The sequence below is a fragment of the Limanda limanda genome, chromosome 9 (genome assembly GCF_963576545.1).
Source record: "Limanda limanda chromosome 9, fLimLim1.1, whole genome shotgun sequence".
In the NCBI taxonomy this organism is placed as follows: Eukaryota; Metazoa; Chordata; class Actinopteri; order Pleuronectiformes; family Pleuronectidae; genus Limanda; species Limanda limanda.
The window spans coordinates 15,351,918-15,375,300 of NC_083644.1; the positions used below are offsets into that span (position 1 = coordinate 15,351,918).

At 41.1% G+C, this 23,383-nt stretch overlaps 2 protein-coding genes across 2 annotated transcripts; both read left to right on the forward strand.

Annotated features, from left to right (window-relative positions):
- The first annotated feature begins 505 nt into the window (after window positions 1–505).
- Window positions 506–11,998, forward strand: matk (megakaryocyte-associated tyrosine kinase). Its single transcript, XM_061078003.1, has 13 exons — window positions 506–718; window positions 1,024–1,069; window positions 2,168–2,281; window positions 2,386–2,501; window positions 3,192–3,411; window positions 5,083–5,176; window positions 5,403–5,468; window positions 5,606–5,705; window positions 5,826–5,910; window positions 6,167–6,240; window positions 6,412–6,607; window positions 7,005–7,091; window positions 9,754–11,998. Exons 2-13 carry the CDS (start codon window positions 1,061–1,063, stop codon window positions 9,979–9,981), a joined length of 1,389 nt encoding a protein of 462 aa, XP_060933986.1. The 5' UTR covers window positions 506–718; window positions 1,024–1,060; the 3' UTR covers window positions 9,982–11,998.
- Window positions 11,999–18,198: 6,200 nt separating this feature from the next.
- rx1 (retinal homeobox gene 1) lies at window positions 18,199–23,176 on the forward strand. The gene is made up of 4 exons (XM_061078684.1): window positions 18,199–18,508; window positions 21,547–21,800; window positions 22,658–22,922; window positions 22,998–23,176. The coding sequence occupies exons 1-4, from the start codon at window positions 18,199–18,201 to the stop codon at window positions 23,174–23,176; spliced, it is 1,008 nt and encodes a 335-aa protein (XP_060934667.1).
- Window positions 23,177–23,383: the final 207 nt, after the last annotated feature.

Below are 23,383 nucleotides of genomic sequence, written 5' to 3' on the forward strand. Positions count from 1 at the left end.
GGATTACGTTGATGTAAGGTTAAGGTAAGTGTTAAATTAAAATGAAGGATAAAGTTAATATATGGGGCAAAGTATTAGTATGTTAAAGGTTAAAGTAAGTAAAGGAAAGCAATGTAATGTCTGAAGTCAAGGGGGCACGACTGTATGTGTGTGCTCGCGCATGCATGAATGTTTTTCTAGTTAGGACCAATTTTGTCTATAAGCATCATTATACGGACGTTATGAAGGTTAAGAGTTGATTTTCGGGTTAGAATTAGGTTTAGGTTATAGAGTTAGACTCATAGGGTTAGACTTTTGACAGTGGTAGTCCTCATAGGAGGCACGTGTGTGTGTGTCATAGTTCCGTTTTAGACATTGTCAAGAGACCCACAACAAACGAGAAGTCCCTCTCTCCACCAGCGTCACGTCTTACGTCGCCTCATCAAATATAAACGACATATTCCTAAATATCCAGGAAGTGTCTCTGACACACGGAGTCCGGCGCGCCAGCAGCAGCAGCAGCAGCTGGAGGCACATCTGGATCGGGACTGTTATTGGACGTGCTCCTGTCGATACGTGCAGATGAAGAAGAGGAGGAGAGGGGACGTCACCGCTGAATGAGACGAAGAGGACCTGAACTCGTGCGCTTGTTTTCGTGCAGTTTGCAGAGGAGAGGAGTCTGTCAGCGTCTGTCCAGAGAGACGGAGACAGACAGAGAGAGAGAGAGAGAGATCTGCAGGTACTGAAACATTCATGTCCACCAGCATCCACACTGAACAAGCTGTCAGGGAGGCTCTCAGCTGCTGGTAACTCTAAATCCCTGCGACACGAGCAGTCAGACACATGTCAACATCTGGATACATGTCAACATCATAGGTCAACATCTGGAAACAACATCTCAATTGTTTTATTGTATCGACCTGTTTCATTCCCGTTGTTTTGCTTTCCTCGACAGCAGCTGCTCCACATGCACAAATCCAGATATTAGACATTAGACATATGCTACTCAGAGGTATTCATATACCCCCCCTCTCTCCTTTACAGGTGATCCAAGCAGAACCATCCAGTCCTTGTCCTGTTCATGGCAAAGGTATGTACACGGAACATAGAAAAGTGTGTAGGAGCACGTTCAAACCCCTGCTTCGATGTGGTGTCAAAGTTCTGAATTTAGAGATCTAAAACATATTTGAGTTTCATCTAAATTCGAAAAAGTCTTCTATTGAGCAATATGTTCAGATTTTTTTCGAAGTCGAATTAGATTTAAGTCATTTTATTACAACGAGATCAGTGTGTAGGCGTAGAGATGGAAGTCAGTGTTTCTGGTATTGAAGTCCTCTTGAATCTCTTGAGTACAGGTCTTCTGTGTGCAATTGTTTTATATGATATATTTTTTATGTTATTTAATGTGGTTATTGAATTCCTTCTGCTGTTGAAACTGTGACTGACTTGGCCAGGTCTTCTTTGTATATGATGTTTTCGATCTCCATGGGATTAACCTGATTGAATAAAGACTAGTAGATAAATTAAACATGTCGACCCACTGGCTCCAGGGTACGTTGTCAATTATTTTCCTACATTATAATGGGGGTCCATAAATATCTAATAGTTTCTACAGTAGTAACAGTACAATAGTTGGCACAGCTCCAATGTCTAAATTCAAAACTAACTAAACATGTAGTTGAACACTTTCTTCGAATGATCAATCCCAATACACTGGTGTTTTGTCCGCGTGGATCCTTTTTTCATGAATTACTTCCCTTGTCATTTAAATCTGTTGTTCCCCTGTTCTTTTGTGGCAGAGCAGTTCTGCACACGTATGACATGAAATGGTGGTTACAAGACTCAGAGAATACCAGATAATTTGGATTATGAACTGCAGATACAGGAAGTTATGTGCTGACCACTGGATCATCTTTTTTGCCCTCTGAAGGGGTTTATCCTACAAAAAATGTTGAGAACCAGTGGGTTTAAATCATGGATTGTGTAGAAATTATGATTTAGATTAAGCAGGTTGATGCCACTGAAATTAACAATGAAGTTAGTGAGCTTAGACTTAGAGTTTCTACTCTTACTTCCTCTATAAATCCAAAATGAGTTGTTTAATAACCATAACAAGCCTGTAAACTCTGACTGCCTTTATTTCAGATATATTATAAAGTTGGTGGCTGATTCCTAATTGTCTCTGCAGATGAGCTGGACTGCTGGGACTCAGTGTGTGGCCAAAGGACACCACAGAAAAGCCAAACCTGGAGAGCTGGCCTATCACAAAGGAGACATCTTCACTATTGTAGAAATAAGCACGGTACTGTCCTGCTTTACTGAATCCAAAGCACAGTTCATCCTTATTTACATGTACTTCCTCTTTGTGAGTCACCGTTTGACATAAGACCGATGGCTCTTTTTCAGAGGAAGGGTTTTTACAAGGCCAGACACAACACCACAGGAAACGAGGGGCTCATCAGCTCCACCAGTGTTCGTGAGAGAGAGGCTCTACGCGTCAACCCCAGCCTCAGCCTCATGCCGTACGTCTCATCTTCTGAATATTGCAAGTGTTTATTTTCAAGCTTATCACAGGAAAGCCAATCTTGTGACCACTGTGTGGGTTGCCATTGGAGGTGCAAACAAACCCTGAGTATTAATCACTCTAACTTCCCCTTTTAATGAGTTAACTGCCAAATGTTGGTTGGTCCTGTGCAGTAAGTGATCTGTTAATTTTGACTAGGAGTTAAAAAAGCTCACGCCACATTAATCAAACTTGGTGTGAATTTTACTTGGGAGAGTAACAGGGAATGCGATATCTACCAAAGACTGCAACATCTTTATGGATGTTTTAAGGTACTGTTGTACCAATATCATTTTTCTCCTGGTGATGCTGATGGTGAATCTGACAGATCCTCAGTGTGTTTGTGGGTTTGTGATTTTTGATGCCATTCGGATTCAACTTTTACAAATACAATTGCGATCCTGTGATTTCTTTAGGAGCACCCACAAACTATAAGAAGTTCACCTGCACACACACAAATTAACTATCTATCTGAACATGCAGCACTAACTGACTGAGAGGGGGTGAATCGAGTGGGAGGGATGTTTTGTATTTTTCGTTTAAAGGGGATGTCATCCCCGAGTAAAATCCACTACTGGTCCAATGCAATCACCTCCTGTCTGAACCCAAACAGTATCAGCATGATTCACCCTGTGCTGTCTTTCCTCAGCTGGTTCCATGGGAAGATCTCTGGTCCAGAGGCGGTGAGTAAGCTGCAGCCAGCTGAGGACGGCCTGTTCCTGGTGCGAGAGTCAGTCCGGCATCCCGGGGACTACGTCCTGTGCGTCAGCGTCTCTGGAGCGGTCGTCCACTACCGAGTGATTTATCAGGACAAACAGCTGACTATCGACGGCACGCAGTTTTTCTACAACCTTATCGACATGATCGAGGTGAGAGAAGATGAAGTGGGGAAAAATAGCTTGAACAAAGTCCAGCTGCAGTGTTCACGACATCTGTGAGGAGAAAAGAAAAGTATTGCCTGAGGACTCGATGTGCATTATTCAAAAAGTCATTGTCATATAACAGACTTCAGTGAAGGGATTCCAGGCACAGATCCATCTAAGTCTTAGGTGTATACAGAGAAGCAAAATAGTTCTGAATCAGAATTCTTTTATTTGCCGAGTATATTTGCACATACAGGAAATTGCCTTGGTGTGGTTGGTGCACTGTAGATAAAACAACAATCGGACAAAAAACAACAATATATACAATAAGAAACTGAAGTTTGCAGTATAAATAATTCCGTGTGAGAGCAGAGCTGTTTGCCTTGTGGCCTGTGGCTCCAGGAGTTTGGGACAGCAGCATAAATTATCAATTGATATATTTAGTCCAATCCCCTTGGCCTGCAGGTTCTAACCCGGGGCTGGGAACAAGATCAATGTGATGGCTAATCAGATGATCAACAGAAAGAAAGAAAAATATTTTCAATAAAATTGAATATTTTTAATCAGATTTTTTTAAAGAACAATTGACCCTCATGATAGTACTGGATGAAACATATCCGTGAGCCAAATTTCCTGGTGATTGAATTTAATCCATTCATTAAAACACAAAAGTCGGAGGATCCCCAAATCCGTGGAATATTTGAATTGAGACTGAAGTGCTGGCACAACAGACTGAAAGCATCTGACGGGAAACTTGTCTTATGCTCACTCTAATGTTATCATTGTAATCCATTAGTCGGCCAAAAACCCCACCAGTGTCTAATTTTACTTCACATGTCAGACTAAAACACAGACCGGAAACCTCATGGGGGTTGCACTGTAAGCTCAGCTGCAGTGAAGTTCAGAGATCCACTTCCCGCAGTTGGCTGAAGCCCCTTATCAGCGTGCCACACATGGCGTCAGGTCTGAGTCAGAGTGGCCGACAAGTTCCTGCGAAGACGTTGCCAAGACAGTCCGTGTCAATATTAAGGCTGAATCGTGTCCTCCTGTAACTTCTGTGTCCCTGTGCCTGCAGACAGCTGACTGTACCAAACCAGACTCTAATGTGTCGCTCTGCATGAACTCCAATTTAAATACTATACTTCTACCATTAGACACCGACAGGTATCTCGACACATTTTGTGTGGTGCAGTGTGTCTTACTTTCTAGTATAAGGTTGAACATTGTTTCCTCATCAGGCCACAGTCCTGACCACAGTGATCATATGGCTTCCTGAGTACTGAGTGTACTGACGCACAGCTCAAACTCTCTGTGCCAATGATTCAATGAGCTTGTGATTATTTTTTTAAGCGAGAGAAAATAATAAATGTATAATTGTGGTAACATTTTAATGAAAAGTATGAACATGGAGAGGAAATCACAGATGTTCTAAATAAAAAAAACATCTTAAATAACTGAATGTCTTTAATAAATATAGACAATAATCATATTTGAACAAATACTAATTATTATACAAACTAACAAAATCGCTTTCAAAACACTTTGTGCAGCGACTTCTTGAAGGAGACTCAATTCATAAGTGTGTGGCCCAGGTAAAAGCTGCTGCCCAGCCCAGATGTGTCACATGCCCACAGATATGTGTGATGAATATCTGCTGTTGTGTTTCCGTCTCTGCAGTTCTTCTCGAAATACAAAGGCTCCATTGCTACGACTCTTCTCAAACCCAGACAGAAACAAGGAGCCAAGTCGGCTGAGTTGGAGCTGTCCAAAAGTAAGTCTCATATTTAAAACTGTGTCCAAAGAAAATGATATTGGTTCAAGAGTGCCTTTCGTCAGAAGGACTGAAAAACATTTTATCAAGGAAAGGGTTTACTCCTGACATGATTTGAATTAATCATCAGCAGTCCTTTTTAGAATATCAAATATTCACAGCGATGACCAAAAAGAGAAAGTGAAAGAAAGAGGCAGGTTTAGATTCATGTGTCTCTCCTCCTCAGGTGGATGGCTGCTGGACATCGCAAAGCTCACACTGGGGGAGAAGATCGGAGAGGGGGAGTTTGGTGGTGAGATTTTTTATTTTATTATGTTCTCTCATTGGTTTTAGAATCTCTGTGGCCTCACAGGGTTTGTAGCGGAAGTAAAGTGCTGTCATACCAAAGATCTATAATGGGTAGATAATGTGTCACTGTCGTCACCGCAGCTGTACATGAAGGAGACTACATGGGCCAGAAGGTGGCAGTAAAGACCATTAAATGTGACGTCACAGCCCAGGCCTTCCTGCAGGAGACAGCAGTTATGACGTGAGACCATTTCAGCACTCTAAAATATTCAGCTTCTGCCAAAACCGTGCAAAGAATGAATCAACACAATAAACTCTGTGTTTCCATTACTGTACTTACATTGTGATTTGTGGTTCCCAGGAAACTCCAGCATAAGAACCTGGTGCGTTTGTTGGGCGTCATTCCTCACAAAGGGCTCCATATCGTCACTGAGCTCATGAGCAAGGTACAGTTAACATGTCCATCAGTGGTTTCTCCATATCAGCATTCTCACAATAAGATAAACAGATAACAATGTAGAGTAACTGAAATAGAAAACAAAGTGGAGTTATGTGATATGTTAGATAGAAAGCAGTTGATGCTGATATTCAGATATACTGGAGCATCCAATAGTCCCCCCCCCCCCCCCAGCTTGCTGTGTGTAGGGAACTAATCTTACGGAACATTAGTGATGTGTTGTTTCGTTTGATTTTGTGTTGCAGGGAAACCTCGTTAATTTTCTCAGGACAAGGGGACGTTCAGTTGTCACCTACGTTCAGCTGCTCGGCTTTGCACTGTGAGTTTGAGCGAGAATTTAAAAAACATAATTTTGATTCTGTGGGTGTTCATCCTGTGTGCAGAGTGTGGACAGTGTGGACAGATGGGCAGCGTACAGTGTTTGAACAGTCTGCTTCATGAAAGTCACCTGAGACCTGTTTGTGTGGCTTTGCGTGTTTTTCTGCTGCAGTGATGTGTGTGAAGGGATGGAGTACCTGGAGTCTAAGAAGCTGGTTCACAGAGACTTGGCAGCTCGTAACGTCCTGGTCTCTGACGACAGCGTGGCCAAGGTCAGCGACTTCGGTCTGACCAAGCTGGACTCCAAGGTGTCAGATAACATCAAGCTGCCGGTTAAATGGACCGCCCCCGAAGCTCTGAAGAAAGAGGTGTGAAGAGCTTTTCTTCTACCCGTTATTAATTATTATTATTATCATTAGATTTGCTACTAATAATAATAACAACGTTAACATTCCGTATCTGTATACATCCAAATGTGTGTGTTTATAGATAATTTAGAGTAAAATGAAGCAAAAAAGAAGGGTGGCCATGAATCACTTTTTAAAATATATATAACCCGATTTAGAAATCATTCATTAAGTCCCTAGAATCCGTGTTAATCCATAAATTAAGACCAGGTTGTTGTGAGGACCCTTTGCAAATCTTTCTTCAGTGTATGAAGAAAGTAATGATTTCAGAATTTATCAGATTAATCCCTTTACTAGGCAGTTCCTTTTATAAAGTGTCTACATACAGAAAGTACAAAGTGTTTCTCTCATCATGCAGAAATTCTCCACAAAGTCAGATGTCTGGAGTTACGGTGTTCTTCTGTGGGAGATCTTCTCATTCGGTCGCCTGCCGTACCCGAAGATGGTATGTAGCACTAATGAATGTCACTGTTGGTGTGCGGCATGTGTGTGTGTGTGTCTGTGTGTGTTTACATCATCAAATATGTGTCTGAGAACTAACTGCCCCATCTCATCTGAATCTCTCTCTGTGCTTATGAATGACAAAGGTTGATGTAGAGAGAGGTCACCCCTATCTATCTACCTACCTATCTACTAGGATTTACTCGTGATAAATCCTGAACACTTCATATACTCAGATTTCCTTGATTCAGCAAAGCAAATTACGATAGCAAAAATAGCAACATACTCAAAACAACCCCTCCAAACGTACAAGAAAGTTAGACAGCTGTAGAAACACAGACTCCCTTTGTATATTACGTAGAACATTTGACTGGCAGAAGCAGTCATACTGTACAGTTGTTTGGTGATGGACTGTTTCTGTAGCAGCTGTGTAGGCACGCAGAGATACTGGAGGAGAGAAGCAGGGGGGGTGGTGGTGACAACAGCAGCTGCACAGTGCAGGGTTCACGAGGAGTGTGTGCAGAATGTTTGCACTCGAGAGAAAGAGAAAAACAAAATCAGGTCAGGTGAACCACTTCACCACATGATCACAAAAGCGAAACCAGTTTCTTCTATGTCTTTTCAGTGATGATCAGAGTGGAGGAGACAAAGCATAACTTGTTTGATCCACAGAATTAGGCCTTTATCTAATGAGGAATAATCATAATACTGTCACTGAACTATATGTTACAGTATTTGACTGGTATGAAGTGATGCTGTGTTTGTCGTGATGGAGAAACAGCAAATATCACCATGCATGGATCAGGGTATATTGTTTTGTTGCATTTAGATGAATACTCTTCAAACATTGAGTCAAGTGACCAGAACATATGGACTATTGATTGCTGATCCTTGGTGACATTGGACAGTTATCAACCAACCCTATTTTATTATTTTATATTATTATTCACAGTGATCAGTATGTCCGTCTTTCAGGATGTTTTGGTTTTCAAGAAATTTAAATTGAGAGTAGATTTTGTTTCTCTAATAAAACTTGCAAATCCTATCTACATTTTTCAAGAAATGTCACAGAAATAATAATCAGGTAATGAAGTGGTGCTTTTGGATATTTTAGATTTCTTGAAATTATTATTTGCCCACATTTCAACAGCAACAAGTTTGATTTGGCAAAATAAAGAACAGCTTCACAACTTTTCCCCAGTAAGTAACAAGATGCCAAACACCGTTTTGTTTAGAGTGTATAGATATGCAGGGATTTACCTGTAATCCCTGGCAATGAATTACAGAATCACTCAATACTCAATATCTGACATTAAATAAACACTAATGACAAACTGGAAGGACCATAACATTTAAAAAAGTGAAAACTTGTTATTAGCATGTCCTACTGTATTTATATGATTATTCTAATCTAGAATGATCTTAAATCAGCCGTTGAAAATGTTTACAACTTCAGGTTACTGGGATGGCACCAAATAATCTGATTTGTTTTGTGTGTGCCGGCGGAGTAAAGTCATCTCCTAATCCCTCTGGTTTTTGACACCTCGGCTCTAGTAGAACAGAGATGATGACGGGAATATGAACTGACTCCCCTCTGAGCCCACAGCAACAGGAAGGAGTATCAGGCTTGTTACCTAACTCCTGTACCATGTCATGTCAGGATTCATGGGGAGAAGCAGCCAAGTCAAGTGGTCGGATTGGTCACTAGGCCGTCATCACTGGATTGACTTAGCACGTCTGAGCAGGAAATCGCTTCAGGTCATTGACATCATTGTCCTGCGTCACCGAGGAGAGAGGTTTATCAGAGAGACTTCACAGGGGAGCCTCCACTGTTACAGTACATTGTGAAAGGGCAACATGGCGGAATAATCGTATAGTTCTTAGGTAGTTTAATCTACTTTTAGAAACTGTTTGTGTTGGTAGGAAGAGGAGCTTAATCTTTACCGGTGCCACCGAGGTCAGAGGACTCTTGGTGTAAGAGACAACAGGTTGATGTAACAGGGATCATGTTGAAACTGTAATGAAGAGACTGAAAAGGAAGTATGCTACTTAAACATGGCCCTGTTTGCTCCTCTCTTCCTTGTAATCCCTGCTCCCTGACTACAGGTGATTTGTGTCTTGGCCAATAGTTCAGTAAGGACGGCAGGATCAGGCAGCATTAAGGGAAGGGACAGTTGGCGCCCTGATGTCTCTTTTGCACAATACATAAGGTGGTGGTGTCCTTTTAAATGTCGATGATTATCTCCTAATCACTGTCTGCTCGACAGGTTAATTCATTTGAGTCAAGTTTATTGTGCTCTCAATTAAACTCAGCACCTGGTAATCTGGTATCTGCTGTTATCTGGCAGAGAAGACAAACTGAGGGACCAGCATCAAAATTACAAAGAGAAAGTTTGTGTGTGTGTGTTGAGTATCTGTCATTTCAAAATACTGTAAATAATGAGAAAGGCAATGACATAAAATGCTTTACTCTCCCACACAGTGCCAGAAGAAACCTAGCTTCCTGTTTGCAAAAATGATTGCGAGGCTTTTTTTGTAATTGTCGTGCAGCCACTTCATGTTTATATAGCTTGTTTCGTATCATTTACTAATATCACCACATCTTCCTCTCCTCCCTCTCTACCCCCACTTCCTTCCTCCTTCCCTGTTGCTCCCTGATCACGCAGTCTTTGAAGGAAGTAAAGGAAAGAGTGGAGGGAGGTTATCGGATGGAGGCTCCAGAAGATTGTCCTCCTGTCGTTTACTCCCTCATGACCATTTGCTGGGAGCAGGAGCCGCGCAGAAGACCTGCTTTCCACAAACTGAGGGAGAAACTTGAGCGGGTGATGGGGACACACAGCCCAGGACCTGGGTCAGAGCGTCGGGATGGGAACCAGTCTGGCTCTGGATGCTGATCCTGGTCTTTAACTCACAATGGTGGAAAGAAAAGTGACGCTAACCCGCTCATTGTGCATCACAGGAAATGATCCAGCATAAATGTTCCTTTGCAACAGACTAACGGGGTTCCTTTGGATATGACAAGACAATGATTCTGGTCTAATGTAATGCCAGACAAAATTTTGCAGTTGGAGGCTTGAACATAATAACTTTGCTTCAGTGGGTCTAAGCGAAGCAAAAATGGCTGAATCATATCCTGACGTGGTTATATTAATACTGAGGCTGAAATTCAAAGACTGTTGGATGGATTTTTTAATGAGACAGATAATCCTCGTCCTCAGAGGATAAATCCCTATCATCTTAAAGATCTCAACCACTGGATGGATTGCCATGAAAACGTGCACACACGATTAATTCTAATGTTCACTTTTATGGCTAAATACCTTTAAAGCCATGGACTGTATACTGTATAAAGATGGACAAAATGACAGCTCTCTTAAAGCGAAGCCAAAGCAGCTTGATCACCACCTGGTGGCTGGCTGCAGAACAGATCTTAGATCCCACCCCCTCCCTGGCCGCAGATGTGAGATGAGCCAAACTCAAAAGTCAAACATTAACAATGTTTTTTGTCATTTTAGCTCAATCTTATCACAACGATTTATGTCAAAATGTTAATTTTATTTAATTTAGTCATTTGATGCTATAAAAATGTGAAATGATTGACAGCTGAGACTGACTCCCGATTGGTTGAGCATTGAGCGACTGCTACTTCGCAGACTCTAAATGCACAAGATGTTCGTATCCAGGAATTTTTCCTTCTTTTCCGGATAGTGAGAGGAGGTGAAGACGCGTCCTTACAGTGTTGATTGTTTGTATTTTCTTGGGATTTATTGACACTATGATGATACAGTCGAGTCTTATAATGTTTTTTGAAACGTTTTTACATTGATTTTAAATCTCATGATGATATTTCATTTGTTTGAATGTCAGGTCAAAAATGTGGAGTAAAAAGTAGTAATTTGCAGGTAATGTCAGGAAGAGATGTCAGAAAATAGATGAAATGAAGAAAGAAGACAAACTTTCATCCTGGGTTTAATCCCCAGATCACTACAATCTGCTTGTACCCCAGCATTAGGCTCAGCAAAATGCCACGGACTCAGGGCTTAGTATGACACATATTTGATGTCATTTCTGGTCGATAACAAGTAAAGTTGGTTTTAAAAAAAAGATAATGTTTGTGCTTGTGCACAGAGAAGATTGGGAGAAGTGTGGCTCATTTTCAGCAGATACTCTTAAGTCCTTTGCTCAATACAGTAGCTTTTTGACTTCTGTGAATGCCAGATGTTTAATATTAACTCATTTAAGAAACCAAGCCTGTTTTGCCACTTTGTGCTCCACACTCCACTGGTCAGGACAATAGAGGGGGACTTTGATTCATTTCTTTCAATTTTTATTCAGCGTATTTAAACTGAATTTGGTTTGTCAGACTAAATCTAAAGGAAATTTGTCATTTATTGCTCATTTCTGTTCCGTCTGTATATTTTGAGATTAGGAACAACCTTGTGTTATCTGCTTTCCACTACTCTCATCTCTAGGGAGCTCTTGGGAGTTTGCTTTCTTATTCTTCGACTGGAGATTTATTATTTTACATATAAAGTTAAATTATTATATTTATTAGAAGACATATATCACTAATTTCACATCTAATAGACATGCGATGAAATGTAAGATTAATATACTTTTCAAGCTCAACACATGCCACATGCAAAACCTCCTTTTTGGGATTATTGTCACGTCACAAGACTAAATTAAAGATGTCATTTCATTTTAAGTCTATGTAAGCCTGGTTTTGGTCTGTGTCCCAAGAGATGGACCCCAAATTGAGGCTTGATCCTTTATCTGTTGTTATCATGCAGCGCTGACGAGGATCCTCCACGATTTGTTCAATCTGCTGGGTTTTCCTGAAGCTCTCTAATGGGATGAGCAGCAATTTCCTGCACAAGGATTTATAAAGGAAGCAAATGTAAAAAATAAAATAAAATACATAATAAAAGATTTGCTGTCTTTAAAGGGGATGAGTCCTTGCCTGCGTGTGTTTTTGGAGCACTGATGTAGGGATCTGCTTTTTGTACCAGTATCCATATGTTAATGGGGGAGCTGGGATGATTTTCTTAGTGGGTCTAAGGTGTTCTTTTCGACTAATACTTAGTGAACACTTAATCTGCTGATCCACGGGCGAAGGTAAACAGAGAGTGAGCCGTCAGCTGTTGCCTTCGGCTGCTCCTAAAGAGAGACAAGATTTAGAGGGAACGTCAGAGCTGGCCATGTAGTGGAGGGAGAGAAAAGCATTTGTGATGTTCTACAAAGATTCAATGAAACGATCACTATCCAGTTAAAGTGCTTATTTTCATCATCACACTTTTATATCACCAAGATCTTAATTTTTATCCAATTACCATTGTAAGACTAATAATTGGGGGACTAGTGTAAAAAAAAAAAAAAAAAAAAAAAAAAGTTATATTTTCACATTTGTGATCACACTGGCATGTGACTGCACTTGTGGATGACCCAAACAGCATATAATCATGAACAGGTTGAAATATTAAAGGTACAGTATTTAAACCCTCACTTACTCAAATCGTCCTAATATATATATATAAATCTTTTGGCTGAGGTCTGCATTACCTGTAAACATCAGTAGACCCTCTTCGCTCAGCCTCAGTATTTACTTGCTTGAAGGGTTTTGGCCCCAGTTTGTTCTTGGATTAATTTATATTTTCCTTTGAATGATTTATTATGATATTCCTCCTTTATGAAAAATTTTTTAATTCTCAAGCCTTTAAAGCTTTATTAACAAAGGTTATTTATCAGGCAAAAACTACGTTCGGTCCTATATATGCATGTAGACAGCTGCTTTGAACTGATGTATATATTGTTTGGTAAGCTTGCATAAATAATGCCTCACATTCCTGTATAAGATTAATATAACCATTCAGATTCAGGACCAAGATGTGAAAATAGATCAAGAGAATGGAGATGATAACCAAAGGATTTATTGTAAGTGAATAACAGAGTTTGTCCTGAGGGTTCCACTGAGGAGACTGCGAATGGTGGAGTGAAGAAATCCTGCGTGAAACTACTTCGATATCTCAAACAAGCAAGAGTTTGCTGATGTGACCTTTTTCCCCTAAACTCAACCGCTTTCCTCGATTTCTTCTTCTGTCACGGTCACTTACCGTGGCTAGTTTTAAGTAGATTGTGGTCTGAGGCTAAGAACCAAGGAGGTCTGAGGTTAAGAAAAAAACATGCTCTCTGAGCCTAAGTACATAATGTGCTCTTCCTAAAATACTGCTTGGTCTGAGTAGATGATCATCCCTGGGTAGCTGCTTTATTTTCTGCTCTAAACACAATAAGTACTATACCTTATAAACTGGTGATGGCAATTAACTTATAGAAATACAATTTATTTATCTGCACCATTTCTTCAGTGAAAGTTGACCAAATTAGCTCCGACATTAACATGCTGCTTTGATACAACATCTCTATTTCCTTTGTTGCCCATCACCTACATATTGCCTCTTCAAAATGTGTCTGTGGCTGCGGGACACTGTTACAAATAATCTATGTGATGCATCAAATGGTTGTGATTGTCCCCATGATGACAGAAGAGTGCACTTACAAATAAATGGAAAGTGACAGTTAGGCTCTTGGTTATAGCTTATCCCGGAATCCTCCCAGTCGAGACAGCTCTTCTTCAGATCTTCAGCAGAACATCGGCCAAGTCGGACGTCGATCGGATGAGCTGGTGTCAGAATAACTGAAGGATTGTGTGTGAAATATGTTTAGCCCAGGACATACTGTCCAGTAGGTCAGTAGGTCAGGCTCCACACAGTGTACATCATGGCTCTTACTAGGGAACAGCTCCGACCGTACAAGACCAAGAGTGGAATTACAGCAGCACACAGAGAAAAGACGAGTTGTCACTTCATCTCGTCTCTTTCACTGTTGGAAATTCAAACTCCTTGTCATCCACTGGTTGTTCCTGAGGAGCCATTATGCAAAGTACAATAACCTTACTGATTGTGGGGTGGATCCTATAATGCCACAACAGGAAGATCCAGCTTTACCAAGGCAAAGATCTTTCACATTGCTAAGAAAGGATGAACGTGGACATGCTGCCACTTTGTACAGTACGCAGGGGGGAGGGGGGGGGTCACTTTAACTCATGAAACCAAGGTAAAGAGCAGCCACCTGTCTCTCTAATCCAAGGTGCCTGCCTCGCAGAGGGACACTACTTTTACTCCATATGTCAGCGTTAATTGAAATAGAATGAATCATCTCTGTCTGATGTCAGTTAACTTGTTAGTAAGTACTCACCTCACAAACAATATTTCCCCTAACTTGGGGCTTTAGTCATGAGATATCATTAGCTTTAAAGAGCTAACCATAGGGTCACGGTAGAACTTACACCATGACTTCTAAGCCAAGACAGCGGATCTAATTACCCAGTGTCAGTCCAGGTTTTCTCCAGGTGCTCAGTGTTAATGTGAGCCTCTCTGCACTGACCCTGATGTGTGAATGTAAGAGTGAAGGATTGCTTGTCATCCCTGTGATGAGCTGGTGCCCCTGCCTTCGACTCCACCAAATTGAAACCTTAAACGTCAGACAGTAAAATTGGAATCAAAAAGTTTTTAAAAGGGTAATATTTGCATGTGTACGCCTCCAGTTTGCATGAGGGTGTTTTTCTGTCAACCGAGTTAAAAATGTTGATTTAACTTCGTTAAACAAGAGGATTTATTGATTCCTTTGAATTGAATTCTAGGCTTTAACAATAGAAAAGGCTCCTATAGCACAAGCTACTTCCTGCCTGTTTACACTTTATTTTGAAATGTGAACTAACACACACATGCCTCAATAACTATTCACACAAACTCCATACAGTTCAAACACCTTCAAATGTATATATTCTTAGTTTTGTATTGTATTGCATTTGACATTTTTAGATAAAGCTCTTTTTTACATTTGATGTCAGCAGTGTTGGCCTTTCTTCCAACAGTTTGCCAACAGCTTGTCCACATGTCTTTGGAGGCACGGTGGCATCAGTGATATCAAACGTCAATGTAAAAAGAATTCAACACTTTTATTCACGGCCTCACCCAGCAGAGGAACCAATCACAGAAGAGAGATGTCTGTGTGTATGTGTGTGCTTTGCCATGACAGAGAGCCAGTAAATCACATGAATACCTTCCCTGTCACACCACTTCACTCTTCCCTCCACCTCACCTTTTTTTTACCCCCCCCCCCCTCTTCCTCTCTCCTCCCCTCTTCCTTCTCTTTTTCTCCCTCCCTCCGCCCCTTTCACCTGACACTGCGCATTTACACATTAGCGGCTTTTTACCGCTAATAGGATCAGGGGGACTTACATTGTCATCTGATAAAACTAAGCAGCTTGATAACTACACTGCTCCTTTTTATCCAATTTATGCTCAATTATAAAAACAGAGGCAGGGCTAAGGGACAGAAATGTATTAACACGATCATGAGGGGATGGATGATTGATCATTACTCTGTAAGCTTGTTGACCACAGGAGTCATCTTTAACAAGACTGTCTGTCATTGGCACAATACTGTGTGTTCATATTGTATTACACACTGGTTTTCACATTTGAAATTGAAATGGTAATTCAATTAAATTATTTAACAAAACAAAAAACAATTGAATTAATTTATTGTACTTTTCAAATCGTTTCTCGGATAAGATTTTCCTCTGTTACAACCTGACAACATATTCTCCGCCTACTTTCTTTCACTCTCTTTTATTAAAATAACTACGAGCTACTGTGGCAATACTTCAGTGACAGTACACACCAGCTCACCTGTTCAAAACCAAATCACGTGTCTTTATATTCCTGCCTGGATATGGACACACAGTGGGTTTTCAATGGTTAAGAGTAGCTAAATGATTTAACTCAGTTTATCAGACCCAAGAGGAATTCAATTTTAAAAAAGTGTAAAATTGATGAGGCAGGACCAGAATCAGAATCAGTTTGTTATCATTCCACCGAATCTTCTTTCTTCTCAAAACCTGGTGCCTACATTATCCACAATGCAACACGAATACTTCGGTTTGGTTGGAGATTCAACTTTGTTATGCTGGTATCGTCTCATGTAGTTTGATCTCAAGCAGAGATGAGGATTTATACTTTTTCTTTCAAAGGTAGTTTGTTAGGTCATTCATTTCCAAGCGATTATCTATTTAATCGTATGTATTGTATTTTCTTCTTCACATCAATGATTGACTTGTTGATAACGAGTTTGCAGTTGACAAACAAGATACATCATGTGCCATTGTGTAAGGTCGGAGTAGACAGAGATTCAATCCAGACAGATTTCATGCAAAAGTGTCACACAAAATAAAAAAAAGTCTGAAAAATGGATATCATTCTCCCTCTGTAACTTTTTTTTATTATTAAAGGAACTACATTTAACAACGAAACATTTTCCTGGATCGGTTCAATCACATATATTTGTTGCCCTTTTAAATCAACAGGTCTTTCATCAGCTTGTTATATGAAGATAATCGTTTTTTTTTAGATTGGATTTCACTTCATGTATTATCATTACAACGTTTCCCTTTTCATGTAGTTCCACACAATAACACCGGGAGGTTTGCTTTGCTCGGTGAAAACCCTCAATGTTTTTTTTCTTTTTGTCTTTACAACCAAACAAAAAATTATGAAAGGAAGTCTTGTCGGGGAATCATTAGGCCGGGCCTCCTCCTGTGGGGGTGAATGTAAAAGACATTTAAAACAATTACTTGAGCAGAAAACAGCTGCCAATCACTCTTAAAGGGGAAGGATCCCAATTAACAACCCTTTCCTAATCCCCTCGTTTCACCTCCTACGCCCCCCCTCAGCTTTGTCCACCTCTCCCTCTGTGTCTGCCTCCTCTTTCTCTCTCCTCTCTGAGCTGGAGTGCTCGGCTCGTGTGTTGACCGTCCTCTGCAGTGGGCTGCTTTGATTTACCTGCACTTTATTGCAGTGTGGTTTTGTTGTTGTTGTTGTCGTCAGGACTGTTTGTCACATACAGAGAAATTATTTAGAGAGAGATGCAAGGTGAGCGGTGCACATAGCGGATCTGTGGAGGAGTGAAGTTGGAGGGGGAACAGGTGGAGGACTGGCATCAGCAGCTTCAATACTTCAGCGTATTTACTTCCAAGAGGTAGGATCTGTTTTATTTACTTTTCACTCACACTGGAGTTCAACTGTGTTTGCATCTACATACTGAAGATGCTTGCGTCCGAAAGATGAGCTGAGCTGGCAAATCTGGAAACTGGACTGAACATTCAAACGCTGATGCTCAGGACTTCAGGAATTTTACCACAACTCCACATACTCCTGCTGCTCTTAGAATGAGCATGACGGAACACAATTAATACATTAATTATTACTGAATCTATTCTGTGCACAATCTTTGCAATTCCAACTCCTTCGTTTACTTTACTTACTCGGCTATATATAGTGTTCATCAATTAGAGACACTGCATCTTAATTAACATCAGCAAAATGTGTGGCAGAATTTTCCTCTGCAGTTAATTTTCTCTTTTTCTTTCGTAATGTATTGTTTCAGAAACTAATTCATTTAAAGTTAACAAAAGCTGTGAATGAAATGCATATGAAACTACATAACTGCAGACATCCATAGTTGCTGTTCCCAAAAATAATTGGATCCTATTTGTTAAAAGTTCACAGCATGAAAAGTGATAAAAATACGCTATACGCTATATATAACACTATTGGTATAATAATCAAATAAATTATTTACAATAACATTATAATAGAGAGGCTCAAGAATATTGCATCTGTGTTTGCTTTTATGTGTAGTATGGTTTTGGTTTTACTCGATGAGAATTCAAAAGTTTATGTTTAATGATGCAGTTAACTCACATTCATCTTTAAAGCTGCACGGACCATTCGATGAAAAAGTGATAATTCATTTGTAACTCATGTGCGTTTAGTTTCCATCAGCACATTTTGAATCACACACTGACTGAGTCTGAGAAAGAGCCTCTCGACCCTCTGAGATTATGCTGGGTTTAAACAGGTTCAGATAGATGGAAGCATGAACAGTCATCCCAGGTGACCTGGCTGTTGCTGACCTTTTACAGTACGTTCAGTTCTTCATTTAAGCCCCTTTCCTCTGACCTCAGGCCAGGTGACTGCCCAGACGCTCTGATGCATTTATCACTGGATACCATGAGCATGGTGGACGACAGCTGCCTCTCGCCCAGCAACTTCCACGAGATGGGCAAAGGTGGGGGCTTCGCTGCGGGGGGCCGCGTCCACAGCATCGATGTCATTCTCGGTTTCAGCAAAGACCAGGACCCCCTGCTCAGTCCTGCTGGGGCCCCCGGACCCAATAAAGTGGACATAGAGGGCCTGGTGGAGTCCAATGGGAAGCTGCAGGAACCCTCATCACACCCGTCCTACAGCGGGCACCTGGTCTCTCTGAGAAATGGCAGCACAGAGCAGCAGCAGTACCACGGTGAGTCAGGCTGAGGATGAGGATGATGCTGACTCCCATTCTGACAAAGCAGAGTTTTCTATAGGAGACTTATTAGTTTCATCCAAAACATTGGCAATGGTCCAGAGTATTGATCATACATGGGCTCCTCTGGTCTTTGAAAACCGGGAGAGATGTAAACGATTTTACTGCACTAAAGCAAACTATTGAAACTTCTGAGCAAACATCATAAATCCTAAAAATACTTGGACCACTTTTTAAAACACAGATTCAGTTTTTAATGGTGCAAACAAGAACCCAAATGTGTCGGTCATCTTAAACAAGATAAACTAAAATGTCTAGGCCCTGATGCTTCTTCACAAAAAGATGAGGAAAGTTATCAGACTGCATGTAAAACAGGTTCAGCACACATTTAAAAACTTTCTTTAAAATTTAAAGATGAAATAAAAAAAGGATTGAGCAGTATCCATAAATCACTCAGAGATGCAGATACACATTTTCATTTATTGCTTTAGCTGTTGTTTGTAAGACAGTTGCAACTAATACATCTGAAAAATCTGACCCATTTAAATGCAGCACTTCCTGTACAGTTGTATCTTATATGTTGGTGGAGCATCTCCATGCCATTTGCATCCATTTCAAAGCTGGAACAGGCAGATTCAGGATCCATGCGTTACACACTGTTGCCAGGCAGAGCCTGTTGCATTTGCTGTGTGAAGTGCGGCCGGCTGAGCTTGAGAGATAAATCACAGAACAAGATGGTGTAGGGGGGTTTATGTCCCAGAGCACAATCCCATCCCCTTGTGGAATTCCCCTAATCTTCTCTTCCGTGCAGATTAGATTGTACAGTAGTTCATTCCGGTGCTGTTGTTATCATTCCATCTCAGGATCAAATTTATCGCGTTTAATCAGAAAATATTTTCAAATGCAGAACCTGGCAGTCGGCTGGTGATTTTGTGGCAGGAACAAGAAAAACTGATAATGTCCATCGCCCGGAGATGGATATGAGTGATTAAAATTAGTAGCTGGATCCAGGCGGATGTTAGTTTACTTGATTATTAAGGTACATCAACACCGATGACATCACCCTTTTGTGTGTAGCTATCCTGTGAAGTCAGCCCAGTTCCCCCCGAATGAGCAACTTTTCAGAGTTCGGTGTCAGTCGCCCCCCCCTCCTCTGTACTGAGATGTTCTGCTGGCTGATAAACAGTGGGCAGCCTTCAGACTGGCGACTGTGATGGGCTGACAGGCCAAGAGCTGGTCACTGAACCAGACCTGACCTCTGCCTTTGTCAGAGCCTGGCCTTTGTCATAGCTGCTTAATGAGAGGTGGATAAATGAACCCCCGAAAATCCCTGCTCTGCCTTCGCCTCTGCTCCCGTTTGCCAGTTGAAAGGCCACAGTGACCCCCTCCTTTCTCTCCTTCAACACATCCTATTAACAGAAACAAGCTCACATTTACATACATACACTGGCAGTTGTTTCGCTGCAGCAGTGAAAGGACAGTGAAGGTCCAAAGGTCTCGTCAACATGCAGGGAACAATGATGAGGACAAAACCTCATCTACAAACCACTATAATGAGTACTTTAACATTTAACCCTACCCTGGTCAAACATGTTGGTTTATCATTGGGTGTAGAAGCAGAAACTCGATCCAAACATTTTAAAAACTACAACTTTACTGTTTCGATTCATTCTAACTGAAGTCATTGCTTCAATTATGACTGGCATCAGGCAGCTGCTTTCAGCGAAAGTGCTAAACCCCGCCACGCAGCACCTGCTAAGCATCAAGCTACGAAGCTACTTAGCAACTAGCGGGTTTATTTTAAAGATGCACTGGAGAAAAAACCCAGAGATAAAAGAGCGTGAATATTGAACTTTGACTCAACAGGTGGAAAGATGCATGACTCCAAATCAAAGCTTATTTTGCTGTGTTTAACCCCAAAGGTGGTGATATCTAGACGTAAAGTGTCACACATCGTGTTTCTGCTGCCCCCTATCTGTAATAATCAGTGGTTGCACATTTAATCTTTTTCCCCCAACTGAACAAATTGAACAAGAAAGTGAGATTCAATTGAAAGCTCCTTAAAAAAATGGGTCATTAATTAAGTGCTGATAAGGTCAAAGTGTTTATCATAACAACGATTTCTGCAGATTAACCATTTCATCCCCCAAATTATGTTTCACTTCATAGATAAAATTGCATTGAAAACTCTAATACACTTGACAGGAAGTATTTAATAGTCGTAGTTTCTGTAATTTACAACACAACCTGAATGAAGGTCTCACAGACATAAACTCCCCAAGAGCAGCTGCTTCGCACGAGGAACTGTTTTGACTGCTCATCATAATTTTTGTACTGTTTATTCCAGTTTACTGAAAGCTATTGAAATTTAGCCAATGAGTTTGTGTTGACAGTGTAAAACATATTTTCAGTTTTTCAGTGGTGATAAAGAAAAAATGTTATTGAAGGTTAGATATCCATGGGAGGAAGAGAAATAGAACAGACGCCTGAGGGAGTTTTTTGCATGGAGTGATGATGAGGAGTTTAGTTGCAGTAAAAGTCTTGTAGCATCCGTGGACAGTTGCTTGTCACTGGCTGGTGTTCCACTTGCACTTGATCTAAAACTAAACATCTAACTTAAAGTACTTTGTGATAACAATGTGATTCGCCGGTGAGTTCAAAGAACAAGAGGGAACTTTTTTTTAAATGTGTTTGAATGTCTTTTTAAACGCAGTTTACTGTTTCAGGAGATAAACACTGGAAAACACTTTTTCTTCTTTTCTTTTTCTTTAATCCGATTAGGAATGTTTTTGAGCTTCATTGAAGTTCAGGGGATTGCTTGCTTCACTGACCTACAGTAGCCTATTGTTGCAGGTGTCAAACTAATGTTTGCTCTACTGGAAAGTGGGCACTACGTTCTTAATATGAACTACCCATTCAGTTTTTCTTACCTCTGGAGTTTAGCCCCTACAAATAAAGATTACTGGGTAGATTGTTAAAAACTATATATAAATGAAATACCCACTCCTGATTTATTTGTCTCCTTTGCTGAACAGACACTGGCTTATTCACAAATAAGTGCGATGATGAGCTGAGTGAGGCGAGGAAGAGCGTCGACAGTGACGAAGGCAAGTGTCCGGAGCCCTGCAAGGAAGATCAGCCCAAGAAGAAACACAGGCGCAACCGCACCACGTTCACCACCTACCAGCTGCATGAGCTGGAGCGTGCCTTCGAGAAGTCCCACTACCCAGACGTGTACAGCCGAGAGGAGCTGGCCATGAAGGTGAACCTGCCTGAGGTCCGAGTTCAGGTACGAGGAACCACAACATCATAGTTTTAAGTTTTCACGGTCAACATCGAAGAGATCATTTGGCCGGAGAATTATTTACCTTGTTTCATGGATAAACACAAGTTATTTGTTTTTATTTACATTTTATAATATTCTATTTTTAAGGTTGGCTTTCATTTTTATATTGTTTTCTCTTATATAAGGCTGCTATTCCATTATGTTGACAGTTGACGGTTAAGTCATAAGAGTTAAAGTGGTGTTTTATATAATTTGAGGTGCTCTTACGTAAAGCGGAAAGCCGTTGGGCTTTGTTTGGTCATAGTTCCGGTGAGGAGATTGCACTTGAAGTTAAGTAACTTCAATGAGTGTTTCTAAGTGTTTAAACATACATAGTCCTGATGTCATAGAGCTGTAATGCCAAGTGGGTGCAGTGCTCAACTGCAGGCAGGGCCTTCTTTAGATTAGCTAAGGCTTAAGACTGGATGGCATCTTAAAGACTGGCACACAGCAACTGCAACTGATGATGGACTGTAGAAACTAAATACAAAGCAGAACAAAAGGAAAGTTAACCTATTGGAAATTCCCTGACCTTTCAGCCAATTGTTGTGGTTTGGTCAGTTGCTATGAAGATTGCGTCACTTGTCACAAAATACAAAACAGAAACCATGTGTCAACAAAAAAAGTCCAACTAATGTCAGAGGATGTTTTTATTAACACTATACTGGACAATAGCATGGATGCACCTGCAGCTGGCTTCCAACAACAAACCTATTTATTGAGAACATATTTAAACACATACTGACTATCCTTCCATGAGATCCAGAATGCATTTCTCCTCTCTATCATGGTAATATCATTTTGATTTTGTCCCGGTCCAGGTCTGGTTCCAGAACCGCAGAGCTAAATGGCGTCGGCAGGAAAAAATGGACGCCAGCACAATGAAGCTCCACGACTCTCCCATGCTGTCCTTCAACCGCCAAGCGCCCGTTCACAGCATGGGTCCGATGGCCAACTCGCTCCCCTTGGACCCCTGGCTGACCTCTCCCCTGTCCAGTGCCACGCCGGTCCACAGCATCCCCGGCTTCATGGGTCCACCTCAAGGCCTCCAGCCCAGCTACCCCAGCCACGGCTTCCTCAACTCCAATCCCCATCCTCCTCATCCTCATCCTCACTCTCATCCTCATTCTCATCCTCACTCTCATCCTCACTCTCATCCTCATCCATCCATGGGTCAGGGGATGCAGAGTATGGCTCCGCCTCCTTACCAGTGTCAAGCACAGTACACAGAGAAATACCCTCTGGAGGACGTGGACCAGCGCAGCTCGAGCATCGCTGTACTGAGAATGAAAGCAAAAGAACACATCCAGTCTATGGACAAAACCTGGCAACCCATGTGACTAACAAACCCGGCAGCCTATGTGACAGACACTGGGAAAAGGAGATGATGAATAAAAAAAATTCTTGGGTGTCAGGGTGACAAACATTGAGTACAGTGTTGGAAAGGTGTGTCACCCACAGAGCAGAGGAAAAGGATTTTGAACTGTGAAGACTTTGAGACTTTTAGTTTGAACTTTCTTATATTGTTTTTCAGTTTTTCTCATCTC

Coding starts and splice junctions, on each gene's coding strand:
- rx1 (XM_061078684.1), top strand. CDS start 18,199: ATGCATTTATCACTGGATACCATGAGCATGGTGGACGACAGCTGCCTC. Junction 18,509..21,546: donor AGAGCAGCAGCAGTACCACG/GTGAGTCAGGCT, acceptor TTTGCTGAACAG/ACACTGGCTTATTCACAAAT. Junction 22,923..22,997: donor CCACGGCTTCCTCAACTCCA/ATCCCCATCCTC, acceptor ACTCTCATCCTC/ATCCATCCATGGGTCAGGGG.
- matk (XM_061078003.1), top strand. Junction 5,706..5,825: donor CAGGAGACAGCAGTTATGAC/GTGAGACCATTT, acceptor TGTGGTTCCCAG/GAAACTCCAGCATAAGAACC. Junction 7,092..9,753: donor GCCTGCCGTACCCGAAGATG/GTATGTAGCACT, acceptor CTGATCACGCAG/TCTTTGAAGGAAGTAAAGGA.